This window comes from Mastigoproctus giganteus, chromosome 3, assembly GCF_048544385.1.
Source record: "Mastigoproctus giganteus isolate SK-2022 chromosome 3, ASM4854438v1, whole genome shotgun sequence".
NCBI lineage: Eukaryota > Metazoa > Arthropoda > Arachnida > Uropygi > Thelyphonidae > Mastigoproctus > Mastigoproctus giganteus.
The window spans coordinates 240,702,746-240,721,087 of NC_143577.1; the positions used below are offsets into that span (position 1 = coordinate 240,702,746).

The following is an 18,342-nucleotide window of genomic DNA, read 5'->3' on the forward strand; positions in this document are numbered from 1 at the left end:
AAACAATTCAAGGCTTTATACACCTCTATCAGATCACCTCGCTGGTGCCTAGTCTCCAGACACTGTAATTTGCAAAACTTAAGCCTTTCTTCGTAAGAGCACCCCTTTGTTCCATTCACTAATCTTGTTGTCCTTCTCTGTACTCGTTCCAGCAGCTCTACATCCTTCTTGAAATGAGGCCTCCAGACCTGTATACAGTACTCTAGGTGTGGCCTGACCATTGCCATATACAAGGGAATAATCACCTCCTTATCCCTGCTGGAAAAATTCCTGTATATCATTGACAATACTCCATGAGCTACTCTTGCAGCCCGTCTGCACTGCTCAGAGAACTTCATATCTGCCTGCACAACCACCCCCAAGTCCCTTTCATTCTCTACCACTGTCAGTGTAGTACCACAGAGTTGATACGTTGCTCTGGGGTTGCTGTTTCCCATGTGTAGTACTTTACATTTGTCAATGTTAAACTTCATTTGCCACCTCTCAGCCCATCTGCTCAACCTTTCCAGATCCTGTTGCAGCAGCATAGTGTCAGTAGTGTCCTTGACAACCCTGCCAACCTTTGTATCGTCTGCAAACTTGGACATTAAGCTTGGTATACCATCATCAATATCATTTATAAATACAGAAAACAATAATGGACCCAACACTGAGCCCTGAGGGACTCCACTAATAACATTAGTCCACGATGAGCAGTGTCCATTGATTACCACTCTCTGTCTTCTCCCCCTCAACCACCCCTTTATCCATAGCAACAATTTGCCACCAATGTCACACTGCTCCAATTTGTGTAGCAGTCTTCCATGTGCAACAGTATCAAAAGCCTTTCTAAGATCCAAGTATATAATATCAAAGTTATTCCCTGCATCCAGTTCTTTTGTGACTGCATCATAGTATCCAATCAAGTTGGTCAGGCAAGACTTCCCCTTAACAAAACCATGCTGTGTCTGAGCTATAACTGAAGTCTTGTCTAAATGATCCTGCAGTGCTTCTTTAACCAGTGCCTCCATTAATTTTCCTGGAACAGAAGTTAAGCTCACAGGTCTATAATTACTTGTGTCAGCCTTTGATCCTCCTTTGTGAATTGGGGTCACATTTGCACATTTCCAGTCTATGGGTACCTCCCCTGAGTCCAAGGAAGCTCTCATAATTATGGCTAAGGGTGTGCTTACTTCCTTTGCTGCCTCCTTTAATATAACTGTATAGATCCCATCCACCCCGGGTGCCTTTCTTGTGTTTATCTTCAACAGTTTCTCCTCCACTTTACTCCCAGTTATTTCAAGATTCTGTAGCTTACTTCTAGAGTTGAATACACCTCTGGCATTCCCCTCGCTGAATAACTCCTCATGTGTGAATGTCGATGCAAAATATTCATTTAGTTTGTTAGCTACCTGAGCAGGATCATCAACAGTTGATCCATCAATATCAAGTGGACCAATCTGATTCATCCCCTTCCTTCTAGAGTTTACATAAGTAAAGAACTCTTTGCTGTTTTTCTTTGCATCCCTTGCCAAGGATTTCTCGTAATCTGCCTTCGCCTGCCTAACCTCCTTTGTAACTTGGTTGCCTGTCAACTTGTATCTATCATAGGCTTCTGTCTCATGTGTTAATATGTAAGTATCCCATGCATTTTTCTTCTTTGCCATATGCCTCAATTAGTTCATCTGACATCCATTTTGGCCTAAACCTTGAACAATATTTCTTAGTTGGTATGTAAAGCCTAGTAGCTTCCAAGATAAGTTCTTTGAATGCTTCCCATTTTGAATTTGCTGTTGGTAACATCATCAGTTGGTCCCACTGTATAGAATTTAAATACTGTCTCAGTCCATCGTAGTCGCCTTTACGGAAGCAATAACCCTTCCCTTTACCCCTAATGGTAGTTACCTCTTTGAGTAAATCCTACTTCAGCACACTGTGATCACTGCCACCTAGTGGTTCATTTATCTGCAGATTCTTAATGCATGAAGAATCACTGCTGATAATCAAATCAAGAGTATTACTCCCTCTAGTTGCCTCCCGAACATGCTGATGTAGAAAACAATCATCCAATAAATCCACAAAAGCCCTGCTAGTGTGTGAGTGACCAGCCCCCAAATTCCAGTCAATATCTGGGAAATTAAAATCTCCCATTATAAGACTCTCTGATTTACTGGCCCACTATTTCCCTGTACAGTTTCTTATTATACTCATCAGAGTCATTAGGCCTATAGCACACTCCTACTCTCAATTTTGATCTCCCAATGCTTATGTCACACCAAACTGACTCAACACTACATTGTCCAGCGATGTCGACTGGCTTCACTTCCTTGGTTTTTATGTGTTTCTTAACTAATAGCATAACCCCTCCCCCCTTCCTATCCTGTCTATCCTTTCTGTAGATGTTGTACTCCCCAAATTCCAGTTCTGCATTCCTTATATCTGTGTGACACCACGTCTCTGATATCCCAACAATATCCGCCTTTGATGTTTTGAGCAATACCTGAGCAATACCTGAATTAACATGATCAGAATTGGTTGCTGTTGTTGAAGTTGTCAGACAGCTTGAACGTTCTTCATCAATCACAATTATAAATATTTCTGCCCATTTGTATACCTTTCTTTGACTAATACACTGTTCTTCATATTATGATAGCATTCTTCTGTGAAATTAGAAGTGTTTTACCTCTTCTGACCATAGAAATCTGATCACAGCAATTTACTAAACTAATGGTACAATTAGAAAGCCAAGTCAACATGATTATACCTGTACTGTAATATAGAACAGATTGGCAACACGCCGACCGGGCTAGCCAGGTGGCTAAAGTGCCTGCCTGGCAACCCAAAGGTCACGGGTTCGAATCCTGCCTCGGGCTTGGATCAAAATACTGCAAAAACCTTGGGAGGTGCATTATGGCCACAGAAGCCGATGCGCCAACTACCAAAAAAATAAAAAGAAAAAAAGATTGGCAACACACTTGTATTACAGAAAATTATATCTTTGCTATAAATAGAATTTTAATGCAGATTTCATTAAAAAAAAAAAAAGAGATGAAGACTAACACTGCTACTTCTTTAAAATGTTTCATGTCTTGGCAGTAAGTGAACATGTCTTATATTTTGCATGTTTTGACAGATACAGTGTATATTTACGTTATTTTTCTAAAGACTTATCTTTTAATACTCTTTTATTAAAAGATATCTAATTAATTATTTTGGCCTTTCTCTAGCTAATATTGTGTAATTGAGAGGGGAGCAGAGAAGAAGATTTAAAGTAAAATTATTTTAAAATATAGTTTATTGTATTTAATTAAATGTATAATTTTTCTGTTGCTGCATGACATTCATTATTTACTTGTTTTACTGCTTATTATTATTAAAACTAAAATGTAATACTGATAATGAAATAATTATGAAGTACTTCTTAATTATTTTTGAATATATTAAAAAAATGACTGTATAGGTGGAGTTTCTCATCAAACATCTAGAACAGTTGTTTCCATCTTATTTTTTACCACCAAAAACACCTTTTATTATTGTTTTTTCCTCAACAGTGCCCATCTTTTTTTAAAGAACTCCCCATCTTCTGCCCTTCAGCCTGCTTTTATTAACTAATAATTAACTTGTTTTTCCCTTTTTTTTTTTTTTCACTATAAAAACTACAAATTTTATCAATAAATAAAAATTAAAATCATGCACAGATAATTAAACTGTATAGTCCACTGTGGGAAAATAGCTTGTGGATCCCCAGTATTACTTTTGCTGATACCTAGAGTGCTCGTGGAAACTGAGCTAGAAGCTCAGTATGCCAGCCCAGTATAATTAGATTTATTTTTCTGGTCAAATTAAAAAAAAATATATATATATCTAAATCTATGTAACAATTTGTATAAAAATAAAAATCTATATAATAATTTGCTTATGTCCTTCTATTTGGAATGCCCTTTTAACTTGAATAACTCAAAGACTAAACAAGCTTATGACTTGATTTCTTTTGCAATTGGTTTTATTTAGCAGTAAAGGTTTCAAAAACAATTTCTGGCTCAATTTCAAAATTTCCATTAATTTTTAACAGTTCCGTAATGGAACTATTGAGCAACAGGTTCTTTACAGTTTTGGAGAAATATTCACTGCAGATACACAGAATAATTATAATTTTGTCTGTGCAATAATTGTAATTTTTTTGATGGATGATATAGTTGTATATGTAAAAAATTATCAAATTGAATTTTTAGTAATTTTTTAAAATATATTTTATTATCCAAGTCAGAATTTACTTGACACCTTAGCAACAGCAAATAGAGCCAAGGGAGAGGTTTTTGTAATTACTTCAGTATTAATCTTTACTTCTTCTCTGAAAGACGTAATGGCTAATATACTTCTTTCCATAGAAATCTGATCACAGAAGTATATTAGTCTTGGCCATGGGAACACTAATAATGTAATAAACGGTTTTGTGTTATAATGCTTAATAATCTTTAAAGGGAAGTCTAGAATCTTCCGTAGTTTTCTGTCCCTTTTAAAATTACAATTTTGCAGGTGTTTTTGGAAAGTAAAAAATTTACAGTATATTAATATTTACTTGCTATGCATGATTATTTAATCTGTGATGATTTCACGAGAATTTGTAATTTTCTACTTTCATGTTAAAATTAGATATCTTTATTTTCTGTTAGTGAGATTCATGAGTTACGAAAGAAGTTAAGAAAACTGAAATTACTGCAGGGCTTAAGAATGAGTCAGTTGGTAAGTGACAGGAAAGTATCTGTATTATTTACCTCACTTATAAAAGTGAATTACATAGCAATTAATAAAGAATTTCTCTACCAGTTTTTGCTTTCTTTTTCTATGTGAAGTTTTTTAAATAGTGCTTTTCTAATAAATAATGAAACAACTTTTTTATTTTTTTTTTAACTTTGACGATATACCTTTTGTATCAATTGAAATATTGAACGGCCTTAACACACTTATTGGTAAACCAGGGTTTAAATAAAGAGTGAAAGTTTGGGGTTGGATGAGGAATAAAGGAATCCCTACCAGAATATCACTTGCAGGATGTGAGCAAATTTTGCAATCAAAAGCTGTAGAACAGCAGGCTAACCAAGAAAAAGAGGAATATAAATTATACAAATCATCCTATTTTTCATTCTTGTAGTGCCAAATGATCCAAGGCTGAGAGTGGCCATCAGTTTCCCAGAGGATATATAATATTAATTTGTGTATTTTTAAGGAAAAAAGGGAAGGTTGTTGGGGAAAAGATCGAAAGTCAGTTGCATGGTTACTACTGAGGTTACTTATATTCATAATAAAATAAATACTTTAAGAATATTAGAATATATTAGAAAAGAAATTAACATTAAAGTCATTTTAAGGTTATATGGTTCAGTGATTTTTAATCATCTTATTTTATTTTTATTCTCCAAGTACAGATAACTACATGAATATAGAGACGAGTTGACAGTGCAGTGGGTAAATCCACTGCAGTGGATTTACTGCATTGTATGATGTGCATTACGTATTATTATTATTATTATTATTATTATTATTATTATTATTATTATTATTATTTTTTTATTTTTAAAGACATTTGGGTATGCTCTTCTGCTGTGTGTCAGCTGAGAGATGGAGTTTTATTAAACTTATTCTGATCTAGCAGGTAAGCAAATAGGAAAAGTAAAAAAGTATCCTACTTTTTCTCATCTTGGAGAATAGTAATTGTTCTTCACACGTTTCTATAGGTATATATTTAAAAAAAACATCCCTGAAACACGGGGATTACATTCTAGTGGAAAGTTCCACTGGAAAGTTGCACTAGACGATCATAAAATCCAAATTAAAAGTAGTGTAGGATTCACATAGTGATCAGGAAATTCCAGGCATGGACTCTTGTGAGTAAAACATAACATGTTTTTTCTGTATGAGGCACCACGGGAGTATGAATGTTTATACATGTTTTTCCAATGGAGTATGAACACACATATATATATATATATATATATATATATAGTGTATATATGTATAGTGTATATATGTATAATAATGTGTGGTTTGTAACATAAATAAAGTGTCTGTGAAAATGGAAATTAAAACTATACAAAAGTGCCTGAACTAAGAACAAACAAACCACACATTATTTATATCCTTTTGCTTCCTTTACTGCTGCGCTGCATGTTTTGGAGCATTAGACATATGATAACTTCTGTTATTTTCTTTTTTCTGCTTATTTTGCTTCTTAACAGTTTAATATTTCTACTATACAGTAGAGCATCAGTTATCTGGAAAATAATTGATATCAGACCTTTTCCGGATAGCCAAATTTTCTGGACATGCTTTACCTTTAAATAATTAAGATTAATTAAATTTAAAAAAAAATTATAACCCAATCTCGGAAAACAGAAACATCCATCCAGGCATTTTTATTATTTTTATACAAAACAGGAAAATTACAAAGATTTTTAAATGCTCGGTTCTTTCGACTTGCCGATAACAAGCATGGACAATCTATGCGTCCCAGTAGCATTTTCACACATAACAATTGTAACTCGTTTTTTTCTCATCTTAAAACCTCGTGCAGGCATTTCTCTTTTAGTGACTAGGGCTTTTTCTTGGTAATGCTTTCCATAATAAGCCCGTCTCATCAACATGATAAACGTTTTCTTTCTCTTAATTTGCCATAACTGAAGCAAACTTATGAGCACACCGCTGCTGATTCGTCTCAGAAAGTTTCTTGCCTTGAATATCTAGTTCACGTATACCGTGTCTCAGTTTAAAGTTTTTCAGCCAAGCTGTGCTTACCTTAAGATCTTCATTACCTCTTAATTTTTTATTAAAATCCAATGCTTTTCACACAACATTGAGCCAGACACTGGTTCACCTAAACTTTGCTTCTGAAGAAACCACGAATAAGGTGGCCTCTCTAAAGCAGCATTTTCAGGTTTTGACATCGTTTTTTTTTTCCTGCTAGATCCTCCTTCACTATCCAAAATCGACACAAATTCTGTTACAGCATTGGAATTTTTCTTGATGTCATAAATTGTTGAAGTCCCCACATTAAACTCTTTGGAGAGATTTCCTAAATTTTCACCTTTTCTAATTCTGTTAATAATTTCTGTGTTTTGTTGCAATGTTAAAATGACACGTTTTCATTTCATCACATTTTACTATAAAAAATTGAGAAAAATAATAAATCGCACAATTTTGGGCTGTATTATACTTACCGAATCTGGGGCTAAACCAATCTCCAATTCCCTCATGGTTTCCAAGAAAACCCAGTAGTCTGTGATATTTTTCTAAAGCACATTTCTGAAGATCACATAGAATTCTAGAGGTCACAACCATAAAACAATAACAATTTGCAGTTTTGGGCTTATTGGGCTTTTTGTTTGCACAATCTGTCATTGTAAACTCAATCTTTTGCTTATTAGAATCAAAATTCAAATTGCAAACATGATCACTATAACCAGCACGTACTGTACTACTGTTAATAAAAAAATAAAAAAGAAAGATAGATCAGCCTTTCAAATTATTCCGGATAATCGACATTCTACCGTATATGTTTCATAGGTTCTTTATTATGTGAATGTAGTATCAACAAATTATGTCTGCATGTGTACAGATTTTTTTTTTTTTTTAAATAGAAACATATTGATGTCTAATAACTGTTTCCAAATAACAGTAGCCATATTTATATTTAGAGTAGTTTTGAAAATTGTTTGTTTGGAGAGATTGTGTCCTTTTAACAAGATTTGAGGCATTGTGGGCTTAAACAAGTGGAAGTCAATGAAATTCTCAGGAATTTGGATGTAGAAGTTCATGAAACTGAATAAGATACATATATAAATGTAGAGAATATTACTGTAAACAAATGATAAGTTTATATATATATTTTTTTGTTAAATTAAAAAAAAAAATTGATTTTGTTTTTGATAATAATCCCACTCTATTTGGCTATAAAATCAAAATAGGAAAAAAATTGTTATTTCAAAGCATTTTTATGCATATAAATTTTATAAACTTCCAAATTCCTTGAAAAAATTTACTCTACATTGTGTACATACTGCTAGAAATTCATATGATAATGCAAACAGTAGACAGGCTGATCTAAAAATCATAGCAAATGTAACAAATCATAGCCAAGTGGTCAAGCACAAGGCTACATAAGTACATATGCTTTGAGTGACTGGGTTTCAGTCCCATGATTGCTAAATATGGTTCTGTTCCTTGTATTCTTTCTATCTTGTGAAGTTCTCTGACTGTGGGCATCCCGGAGTATAAACAGAAAATTTAATTATTAATAAATTCTGTACTATCAATTTCTAATTTTGTGCATCAGATATATCTCAACAAAACTATTAACAAAGCAAAAATTTTATATGATATGATAATTAATCTAATCCTAAAATTAAATATAATAAAGAAAACTGTGAAAATCTAGTTGAAGAAGCAATTTTGAAAATTTTTGAAATTTAGCCTTTCCTAAATTTAACCTAGATCTGTGTAAAAGTGGATCACACCACTGCATTTACTGTACTTTGCCATCGCTGACCTACATGTGTAATTTTCTGTTATTAAACATCTGTCGAATGCTACTATAAACCATCAATGGAAATTTCATATTTGTATAGACAGGAAATAAAAGCAGTTTTTTTTTTTTTTTTTTTTTTTTATGAATTTTTAATGAATACCCAGGTACATTTAAACTGTTAATTAATAAAATTTCTTGTAAACTAGTTTAATTTATTTTGAAGTTCACTAATAAATTTGACATCAGTTCATGTTAGTTTATTATAATCACTACCACTTTTCAATTCTTGTCACTTTTTAATTTCAGAATGATTTTCTTGCCAAGTACTTTCCAACTCCAACCAGGAAAGTCCTTAAGAGAGAAAGAAAAGTAAGTTATCCTTTGTAATGAATTTTTAAATGATAAACTTATTTTTGTATTGCTGCAAGAACATTTTGATCCTAAAGAGATTGATTATCCTAGTTTCAACCCCCTACACCCATTTATTGTAGAGTTGGAGTGAGTCATCTGACTTAAAACTGTCGAGCGGGTGATTTTCAACCACTTTCTCAGATGGATGGAAATATTTTAATTGCTGTATGTGTCTACAATTCTGTCCAGACATGATAGGAGAGATTATATACTGAAAGCCTTGTGAATTAACTCGAAACTTGAGGGAATCTGCAGGGCTCTAGAAGGAAGTTTTTATCAGTGTGGCCTGCATTCGTAAGTAGAAGGAATCTGTTTTGTAGAGATAGTATTCATTTGAACAAAGGTTGTGCAAGAATTTTTGCCAGTATCATTGAGGATACCGTACATAAAGAGTGGCTGAGTCATTAATGATATCAGTGCCAAGCAGCGCTCCTTCAGTCTGATTTGAACAGACTTAAAAGATGGTCAGAAAAGTGGCAGTTATGTTTTAATGCTGTAAATGCAAGGTCTTACATTTGGGGAATAGCAACCCCTAAATAAATTATACACTTGGTGGGGTTGAATTAAAAACAGTGGAGGAGGAAAGGGATCTGGGAGTTACACTATGGGTAGCAGGTGGTAGATGACTTTCATCAACCGGTGAAATACCACCACTTTGCTTATTGGAGGCTTGAAGTGGTGAAACCCATGTTTAGTCTCTAGAGCAAAGTTTCCGGCATCCCCCTCCCCCCCATTAGCATTAGTAGAGGCATTTGATGCAAGAAAGCAAGCTTATGCAGCATCAGCCAAAAAAATTAAAGTAAAATAAATAAATAAAAAATAACCACTTCCACTTCACCCCTCTGTTCGTTCGAAATGCCTGTCCAGCCGAGCCTTAAACTTATTTAGGTTATCAACTTCCACGACAAGGGATGGAAGTCTGTTCCACCTACCAACCACCCGCTGGCTAAAGGCAAATTTCCGCACATCTATCCTACATCTGTCTTTCCTCAATTTGAATTTATGCTCTCTCAGGTGATTATTCTGAGCAAGAGGAAGAATCCCATCAGCATTGAGCATGCTCAAACCATTCAAGGCTTTGTACACCTCTATCAGATCACCTCGCTGGTGTCTAGTCTCCAGACACTGTAATTCGCAAAACTTAAGCCTTTCTTCGTAAGAGTACCCCTTTGTTCCATTCACTAATCTTGTTGCCCTTCTCTGTACTCGTTCCAGCAGCTCTACATCCTTCTTGAAATGAGGTCTCCAGGCCTGTATACAGTACTCTAGGTGTGGCCTGACCATTGCCTTATACAAGGGAATAATCACCTCCTTATCCCTGCTAGAAAAATTCCTATATATCATTGAAGTATATCCCATACTTCCCCTTTAACCCATGCACGGTACTAAGTACTATAGGTTTTGATACCTTTCGTGTTTGGGGTTTTCATAAAAAAAAAAAAAAAAAAAGATATGAAGTTTTCTGTACAGTGTAAATAGGCAGCCAGGAAAGCCTATGGTGTCCTATCACTGATTTATCAAACATTATCCCGTAGAGATAGGGAGGTCATAATCCTCCCTATCTCTACGGTCAAAAACATTTGGAATACAGGCATACCTCGGTTAACGTTACCTCTGATAACGAAGCTTCGATATAACGAAGTCCGCAATTTCAAGCCCCATTTAACATAAAAAAAATATTCCAGTTTAATCACCTGAAATCTAAACAAACTGAAGAAATTACGGAAACCTTTTGGGCTTCTCGTGGTTGGTTCGAGAAATTTAAAAAAAACGGGCCAGGATTCATAGTGTAAAATTAATAGGAGAAGCTGCAAATAAGTTTCCAGAAAAACTAAAGGAAATAATTGAACGTGAAAATTTTCCACCAAATTTGGTGTTCAGTGTTGACGAAAGCGGTTTGTTCTGGAAACGGCTACCAACAAAAAGCTTCATTTCTATTGAAGAAAAATCAGCTGCTGGGTTCAAAGCAGCCAAAGACTGTTTAACGTTACTCTTTGGATCAAATGCCTCTGGCGATTATAAATTAAAATTGTTATTAGTTTACCATTCAGAAAATCCGAGGGCGTTAAAAGGTAACATAAAAATGAATTTACCTGTAATATGGAAAGCAAATAGAAAAGCGTGGGTTACCAAGGAGTTATTTACTGATTGGTTTGATAACCGTTTTTGTCCTGAAGTAAAACGGTATTGTCAAAAAAACAACTTTGAAGAAAAAGTTCTTTTGTTGTTAGACAATGCTCCGGGACATCCTACTGATCTTAACACGTTGGACACATGCATTCCTGTCAAAGTTGTGTTTCTTCCAGCAAACACAACTTCCCTGATTCAACCATTGGATCAGGGAATAATAGCATCATTTAAAGCTTATTATCTGCGTCGAACATTAAGCAATTTAACTGAACTAGAGGATAAAGAGGAAATGACAGTTAAAACTTTTTGGAAAAACTACACCATTAAAAACGCAATTGAAAACATTGATAGTTCTTGGAAAGAAGTCACTAAGAAATGCTTAAATGGAGTTTAGCGCAAAATATGGCCAGAAGTTGTACTAGAAGAAGAAAATAACATCCAAGAAATTAGAAATGAAGTTATCCAGATGGCTCAATCAATAGGTTTCGAAAATGTCGATGAAGAGGATGTTAGAAATTTATTGAATGCAGAAGATGATGGTTTTTCAGTGGAAGATTTAGAAAACCTTGTTAGCAACGAAGACAAAGATAATGAAGACGAAGTTAAAGAAGTTCCTGCCGAAAAAGTGTTAACAACCAAAGATTTAAAAAGGTGCTTAAATGACATTGAAAACGTTTTAAATTTTTATAGTGAAAATGATCCTGATTTAGGAAGAAGTGTTATTGTTAAGCGATCAGTGTTAAATGCAATAACTCTGTATAGGCAATTGTTAAATGAAAGAGAAAAAAGCATAAGTAATCAACTTTAGACTCATATTTTAAAATGTGATTTCACTTTGTATGTAAGTTGACTGTTTATTTAATAAAACTTTTCTTTGTTCAAAAAAAAAGCTTTTCATTTTCTTTACGTAGGAACGTATCCCTATTCTGGCCATAGTATTTTTACCTCTGAAAACGAAGTTTCGCTTAACGAAGTAATTTCGTGGAACGCATCCTATTCGTTATTCGAGGTATGCCTGTACTGTGTTCACCCACATCTGAAAAAAGACAGTTTCTTGAAAGGGTCCAAAGACAAGCGACTTGAATGGTGAGATCAACAGAAGGACAACTGTATGAGGAAAGACTGATTATATGAGTTACAGAGCTTGGCAACCAGGCTTCTCAGAGGTGACCTGAACAAGATTTATAAGGCTCTGAGAGAGATTAGTAAAATGAATGATGGTGGAATTCTCACTGTTATAAAGAATTCCAGAACTACGGGCCATAAATTCAAATTACGGGGGATAAGGTTTAGATTAGATTGTAGGAAGTTTTTCTTTTAGCCAATGAGGCATTGACTGTTGGAACAAGCTGCCCTCGCAAGTAGTTGAGGCTGACAGTGTGAATAAATTCAAAAATCAACTGGATAGTTACCTGTGTGAGGAGGAAAGCGCATATAATTTTTATTTTCTTGCGAACCTTTTTTTTTTTTTTTTTTTGTCAGGGCAGCAAAAGCCTGTGGCTTCCTAGCATTATATGGCAAATACTATTATTACTATTACTGTCATTTTGAAGTAATTTTTCGGAACAAATAAAAATTACTTAAAAATGAACCAGCTTGGCTTATTTTCTTGAGTGGGGATAATTTTTTGGCACCTTTTACTCAGCCTTAGTTAACAAATACATAGCAGCTTCCTCTTACCCTTTCTGATTTGTTTCTGCTGTTGCTGCCTTTTTAACTCTCTCAGGGTGAAAAAAAATTAGTTGAAATATTGATAGCTTTATCTATTTTTGGGACTAAATAAATTTTCTGTTTATACTCTGGCACGACAACCAAGTCAGTAGAGTTTACAATAAATCGTCAATACAAATATTTATCGTATTTAGTAGTCACGGGCTTGAACCCCGGTCCACTCAAGGAACGCGTGCTATGCACTCGGCTACGTCAGGCCTAAAATCTTGTCAAGATAAGTTTGTGAGATTCTGTAACATAGCTGGAATCTGAAGATTTGTCTAATAGCATTTCTGCGTGTCATAGCATTGTTACCATGTGGTTGCTTGTATATTTGTGGCATACCTCTCTGTATGTGGGAGTTTGATGTTTAGCTCTACCGTGTTCCCCCTGCATCGTTTAGACAGCCTAATTTGAATGCCAACTAAGCATGTAATTCACTTTCTGCTACTGTATACTGCAAATGGGAAAATATAATTGCTGATTACCATTTTCATCCACTAAACTGTATACATTCATCAGTGTGCTGTGGGTTGAATGCATTCTTTTCTTTGACCCCATACCATATTGGAAACTATTTTTCCCTCAACTGTTGATCTTTCTGCAACCAAAAATCTTTGTAGTTTTCATATCTGCTTTATCAGCTTTCTCCATGTGGTTACTTTTTGTAACCATAGTTGTTAAAATTATTCTTGTGCTCTTAAGTTTTTGACTTTCTGCTCATTTTTTTTTTTTTTTGCTTCTCTCCACTGTCTCACTTGAAGTGATTGTAACCTAGTTAATCATGCTCAGCTCAAGTTGTTCTTGCTTAGTGTGCTGCTTTTGATTTGACAAAAATTTAATCTTCTTTTTGATGAAAACTTAATTGTATATTTGGTAACATACATTTGTTTTATTATGAATAGACAATTGCATTAATTGTTACTATGTTATTATAATTTTTATTAATTGCATTAATTATTTCTTTGTTAACTTAATTATAGCTTATTTTTAGGTTTTATTATGATTTATGTGATTATTTTCAAATGAACACAGCCTGATTCTACAGGACTATATAAATGATCCATACTCTTCTTAATAATGAGATTTTCAGCTTACTCATTCAGTTGTATACCGGTAGTTCTCAACTTTATGAGTTAATTCATTCCTAGAGCATGCTTGTAAAGTGAAAACTCGTAAAGTGGGAATTCATTTCCCATAGGCGTAATGTTAAAAACAGGAGTTACATTCTCAACAATGAAATTTGATCATAATAATGTTAAATAAAGGTCAACAACAAAGGTCATGCTTAAACAATGATTAATTTATCCAATGAAATGAAAACAACTTTTAAAATCAAGCAAATTATACTAATAAAGAAATTATTCATGTCATACAAATGTTAAAGAATGTTTATTCTTCATCATCATTGACTGATAATGATGAAGAATAATAAGATCACATTTGCTTATGATTTCATATTTTGTTTCCAGTGTTATTCCTCTTCACTGTTTCTTTTTATTAATATCATTCTCCGTAGTATTACTTCGTTTCGGTATTCTGTACAGTATTAATAAGCAGGATAAACTTGAAATAAGACAAGACAGCGAAAATGAAGAACAACACAACCACTCTTTGTAATGTCACCGTGGCAACTGCTTTATGTTATGTAAAGTCAGTCGGAGCTCTCATCTGCCCGAACAAACAAATTTGCCTCATCAATGAGAGCTCACTTTAATTTAAATATGAATAAATGTTTCCCACCAGAGCTAATATATTCTATATTCAAGCTGCATCCAAAGTTGATGATAATTTAGTTTTGTCCCTTTATTTTTTCAATTGAAGAGTAGGGAGACAGACACTTTATTAATAATTTTTTTTATGTCTGTAACTGAAATAGTAATATCGGTAATCAGTGTAATTGGTATTTTTTCCTCTCCTTTTTTTGTGGTTTTTACACACAAAGCATATGTATAAGTTATATCTGCTACAAATCTTCTAAAAGTGTGAGCTTTTATTAACATAGTTTTATATTAATTATATTTATTATTATTTTATTTATTTATTGATTATCTATTTTTTGAAGGGTATACCCAGCTTAACCATATCAGACATTGACACAGAAGTAAAATCTTTGGCTGAGATCTTAGAGGTAATGTAACAGTTTTTGAGTATTTTTCATTTGTACAGATATACAAAGGGTACTAGGAAAGTTTTGCAATACAGCTTTCTTTATTTAATTTTTTCAAAGTAATTTCCTCTACATTCAATACACCTCTCCATCCTCCGAAACCAATCTTTAAACCAGTTCTGCCAAGTTTCACTAGGGAGTAAAGCACACTCGTTGTCCCAAGCCCGTAGAAGGTCCTCATCACTGGAAAACCGCCTCCCTTTTAGCTTCATTTTCACATGCGGGAACAGTGCAAAGTCGCAGGGAGCAAGGTCTGGACTGTAGGGAGGGTGCTCGAGAAGTTTCAGTCCTGTCGTGGTCAAATATTCGGTGCAGGCTTTGGCGCCGTGACCTGGAGCATTATCGTGATGGAGGTACCAGGTGTCCATTCTTGACTTTGGCCGCAGGTTCTTCATAGATCCAATGACTTTAGGCAGGCATTGTTCAGTATACCACTTAGCTGTGACTGTCTTCTGCGTGTCCAAAACGACACGTTCCACAATTCCACTCGATTTGAAAAATACAGCTATCATTTTCTTCTTTACAGATCGGGATTTTCTGACAATTACGGGTGTGTCGTCATCATCAAAGACCCAAACTTTGTTTTGAGCCTTGGTCGGCAGATCGTAATGTTACAGCCAAGTCTCGTCACCTGTCACGATGTTGTTCACATACCGAGATTGTCCCTTATCAAACTTTTTTAACATCTCCCAGCACCAAGTCACACGTCGTGTCATCTGCTCTTCAGTCAGTTGATGCGGCACCCAGAGAGAACAAAGTTTCTTCACGTGCAAATGATCTTGCAGAATCGAACGAATTGCTGGTGCATTTAGGCCCAAAGTATCCTCTATCTGTTGGTAGGTCACTCGCCTGTTTTCGTCAAGCATTTTCCTCACAGCAGTAACGTTTTCCTCCGTAACTGACGTTCGTGGCCTTCCCGGCCTCTCAGAATCCTCCAGAGTGAAATTTCCCCTTTGGAATTCTCTATACCACCTGAATATCGTTGTACGATATGGACAATCATCATCTAGTGCAAGAGTCATTTCTTCTAAGCACTGGTCTATGGTTAAACCACGCACGAAATTATACCGCAAAACTGTCCTTATCTCATTTCGTGACCACGATGCCATCGCAAGCACTTTACACTCTCACTACTAATGAATAACTGAGCCCATCGACTTGGCGCGGCGGCTACTATGCACGTATGAACATGTCTCAACATGCAGCAACAAGCAGCTTCCTGTGATTCATTGTTGCGTCATATTGCAAAACTTTCCTAGTACCCTTTTGTATGTTTGCATACATAAGCATACTTTGGTCACTGAACAAACCACAAAAGAAACAAGTAGTTCTGATTGTTTATTAAGTTGTACTTGATATTATTGACTTGTATAAGCAGTATTTGATTCTGTTAGTGTTACATATCTAAAAACAACTAGATACCATTATACATATTATTGCTGGGGACATTTTACACTTTATATGAAACCTAATATTGTACAGAACACTGACTGATAGTCTCTTCTCCAGTGAAACCTCTGTTCCATAGCCATTTTCAGCCTTGTATTTTTTCCATTAATCAGTGAAAATGAGATTATCCATGTGATTTTTCTTCTTTTTTCTCTTGGTTAATTAACCTACTGCTTTGAATCTTCCATCCTAATAATTCTTCAGAACATGTCATTGATATTATTCTTATAGATATGAAATCTTTTATTCTTTATTCCATTCTAAACTCTATTTCTTTATCTACACCAGTGCTTCTCAAAGTGGGCGATATCACCCCCTGGGGGGACATTTGAATTATCCATGGGGCCGTTAGGCATGAAAGGGGCGACAGGCATGAAAGGGGTGACAGGGGGCGGATGGAGCACCATCAATGATTGGCCGTTACAAGGGTTTTATGGCTTATTTAAAAAATGCTGTGCCAAATATTATTACTGTTCATTGTGTCATTCACCGTCAGCATTTAGTTGCGAAAAAACTTGGTGATCAACTGCACAATTCTCTACAAACTGTTATTACTGCTATAAACAAAATTAAAGCACATTCTTTGAATGATCGTATATTTCGAAAGCTTTGTGATCAAAAGAGTGAAGATTTTGAATGATTGCTACTTCACTCAGATTCGGTGGCTGTCAAAAGGCAACTGTCTCAACAGATTTTATGAACTCTTTGATACTGTTGAGTTTTTTGAAGATAGGAACAATGACCTTAGTAATGACCTCAAGAAAATGAAAACTGATATTGCTTATCTTGCAGATTTATTTACTAGATTCAACTCAATGAACTTACATTTACAAGGACAAGATGTAACTCTTATTAAGGCGAAAACTCAAATTTCAGTATTTATTTCAAAATTAAAGCTTTTTATGCGCAACGTAGGATGACGTGAATTGTATCAATTTCCAAATCTGTTGGAAATAGAGAAAAAAGAAAAAATAGCTGATGAAACTCTACTAACTTTTTGTAATCTGGAAATGTTGCACAGAGATATGCATGAAAGGTTCGAAGATCTCCTTAATTTGAAAATTCCAGATTGGGTTATAAATCCTTTTTTTTAAAATAATGACGATGGTGAACGTTTTGTAGAAGAAGAATTGATTGAGTTACAAAATGAAGTTGAACTGAAGCCAAAATTTCAAAATTCATATCAGGAATTTTGGTTACAAAAGAAAATCCCTGACCATTATCCTGCATTGTGGAGAATTGTAAAAAAATTACTCATTTCTTTTCCAATATCATATCTAGTCGAAACCGGTTTCAGTGCTGTATCTCAATTGCTGACAAAACAAAGAAATCGTCTGAATGTTGTTAAATGTGGCGATTCACGACTTCTACTTACAGATATTAAACCTAATATTGATAAGCTAATAAATCTCCACCAAGCTCATCCATCGCATTAAATATTAAAATATAATTAACTATTTCCATTAATATCATGACTTATTTATGTAATTAACTTTAATTTTTATGACTTAATTTAAGTGACTATAACTGACTTTATTTATGTAGTTGTAATTTTTTACGAAGAAGGAATAAAGTGCAGTAAATAGTTTTCTTTATAATTCACACACATACATGCAGGGCTGCATTTATGTTTTTGGAGGCAAACAGAAAAATATTCATTTCACTTATTTAGCTTCACTTTATATTGGTGGGCTAAAAAAAGCTCTCGCCAGGGCTTTTGGGGGGGGGGGTGATCCAAAAAAGTTTGAGAAGCACTGATCTACACTATGCTTTGTCAAAAATTTAAGACTATTCTGGATCAGAATAAAACATCACAACTGGCTTGCATTCAAAAATTCAGCTTCATTTTCTACCAACACTTAATCCTGCAATAGTTAAAAACAAGTAATTAATAAATCCTAATTCAGTTTTGAAAAGTCCATGGGTAACTTTCTTGTGGTCTAAGTGGCAGTTGAGCTCTTTAGTCTCTTAC

General features: G+C 34.5%; 1 protein-coding gene across 1 annotated transcript in view; it reads left to right on the plus strand.

Annotated features, from left to right (window-relative positions):
- The window catches only part of LOC150088949 (centromere protein K-like), a 38,861-nt gene that overhangs the window by 14,952 nt on the left and 5,567 nt on the right, over positions 1-18,342 (plus strand). The window contains exons 7-8 of the mRNA XM_090370366.1: positions 4,653-4,722; positions 8,807-8,869. Of these exons, the coding sequence (XP_090226492.1) occupies positions 4,653-4,722; positions 8,807-8,869 (133 nt within the window). The remainder of the gene's footprint in view (positions 1-4,652; positions 4,723-8,806; positions 8,870-18,342) is intronic.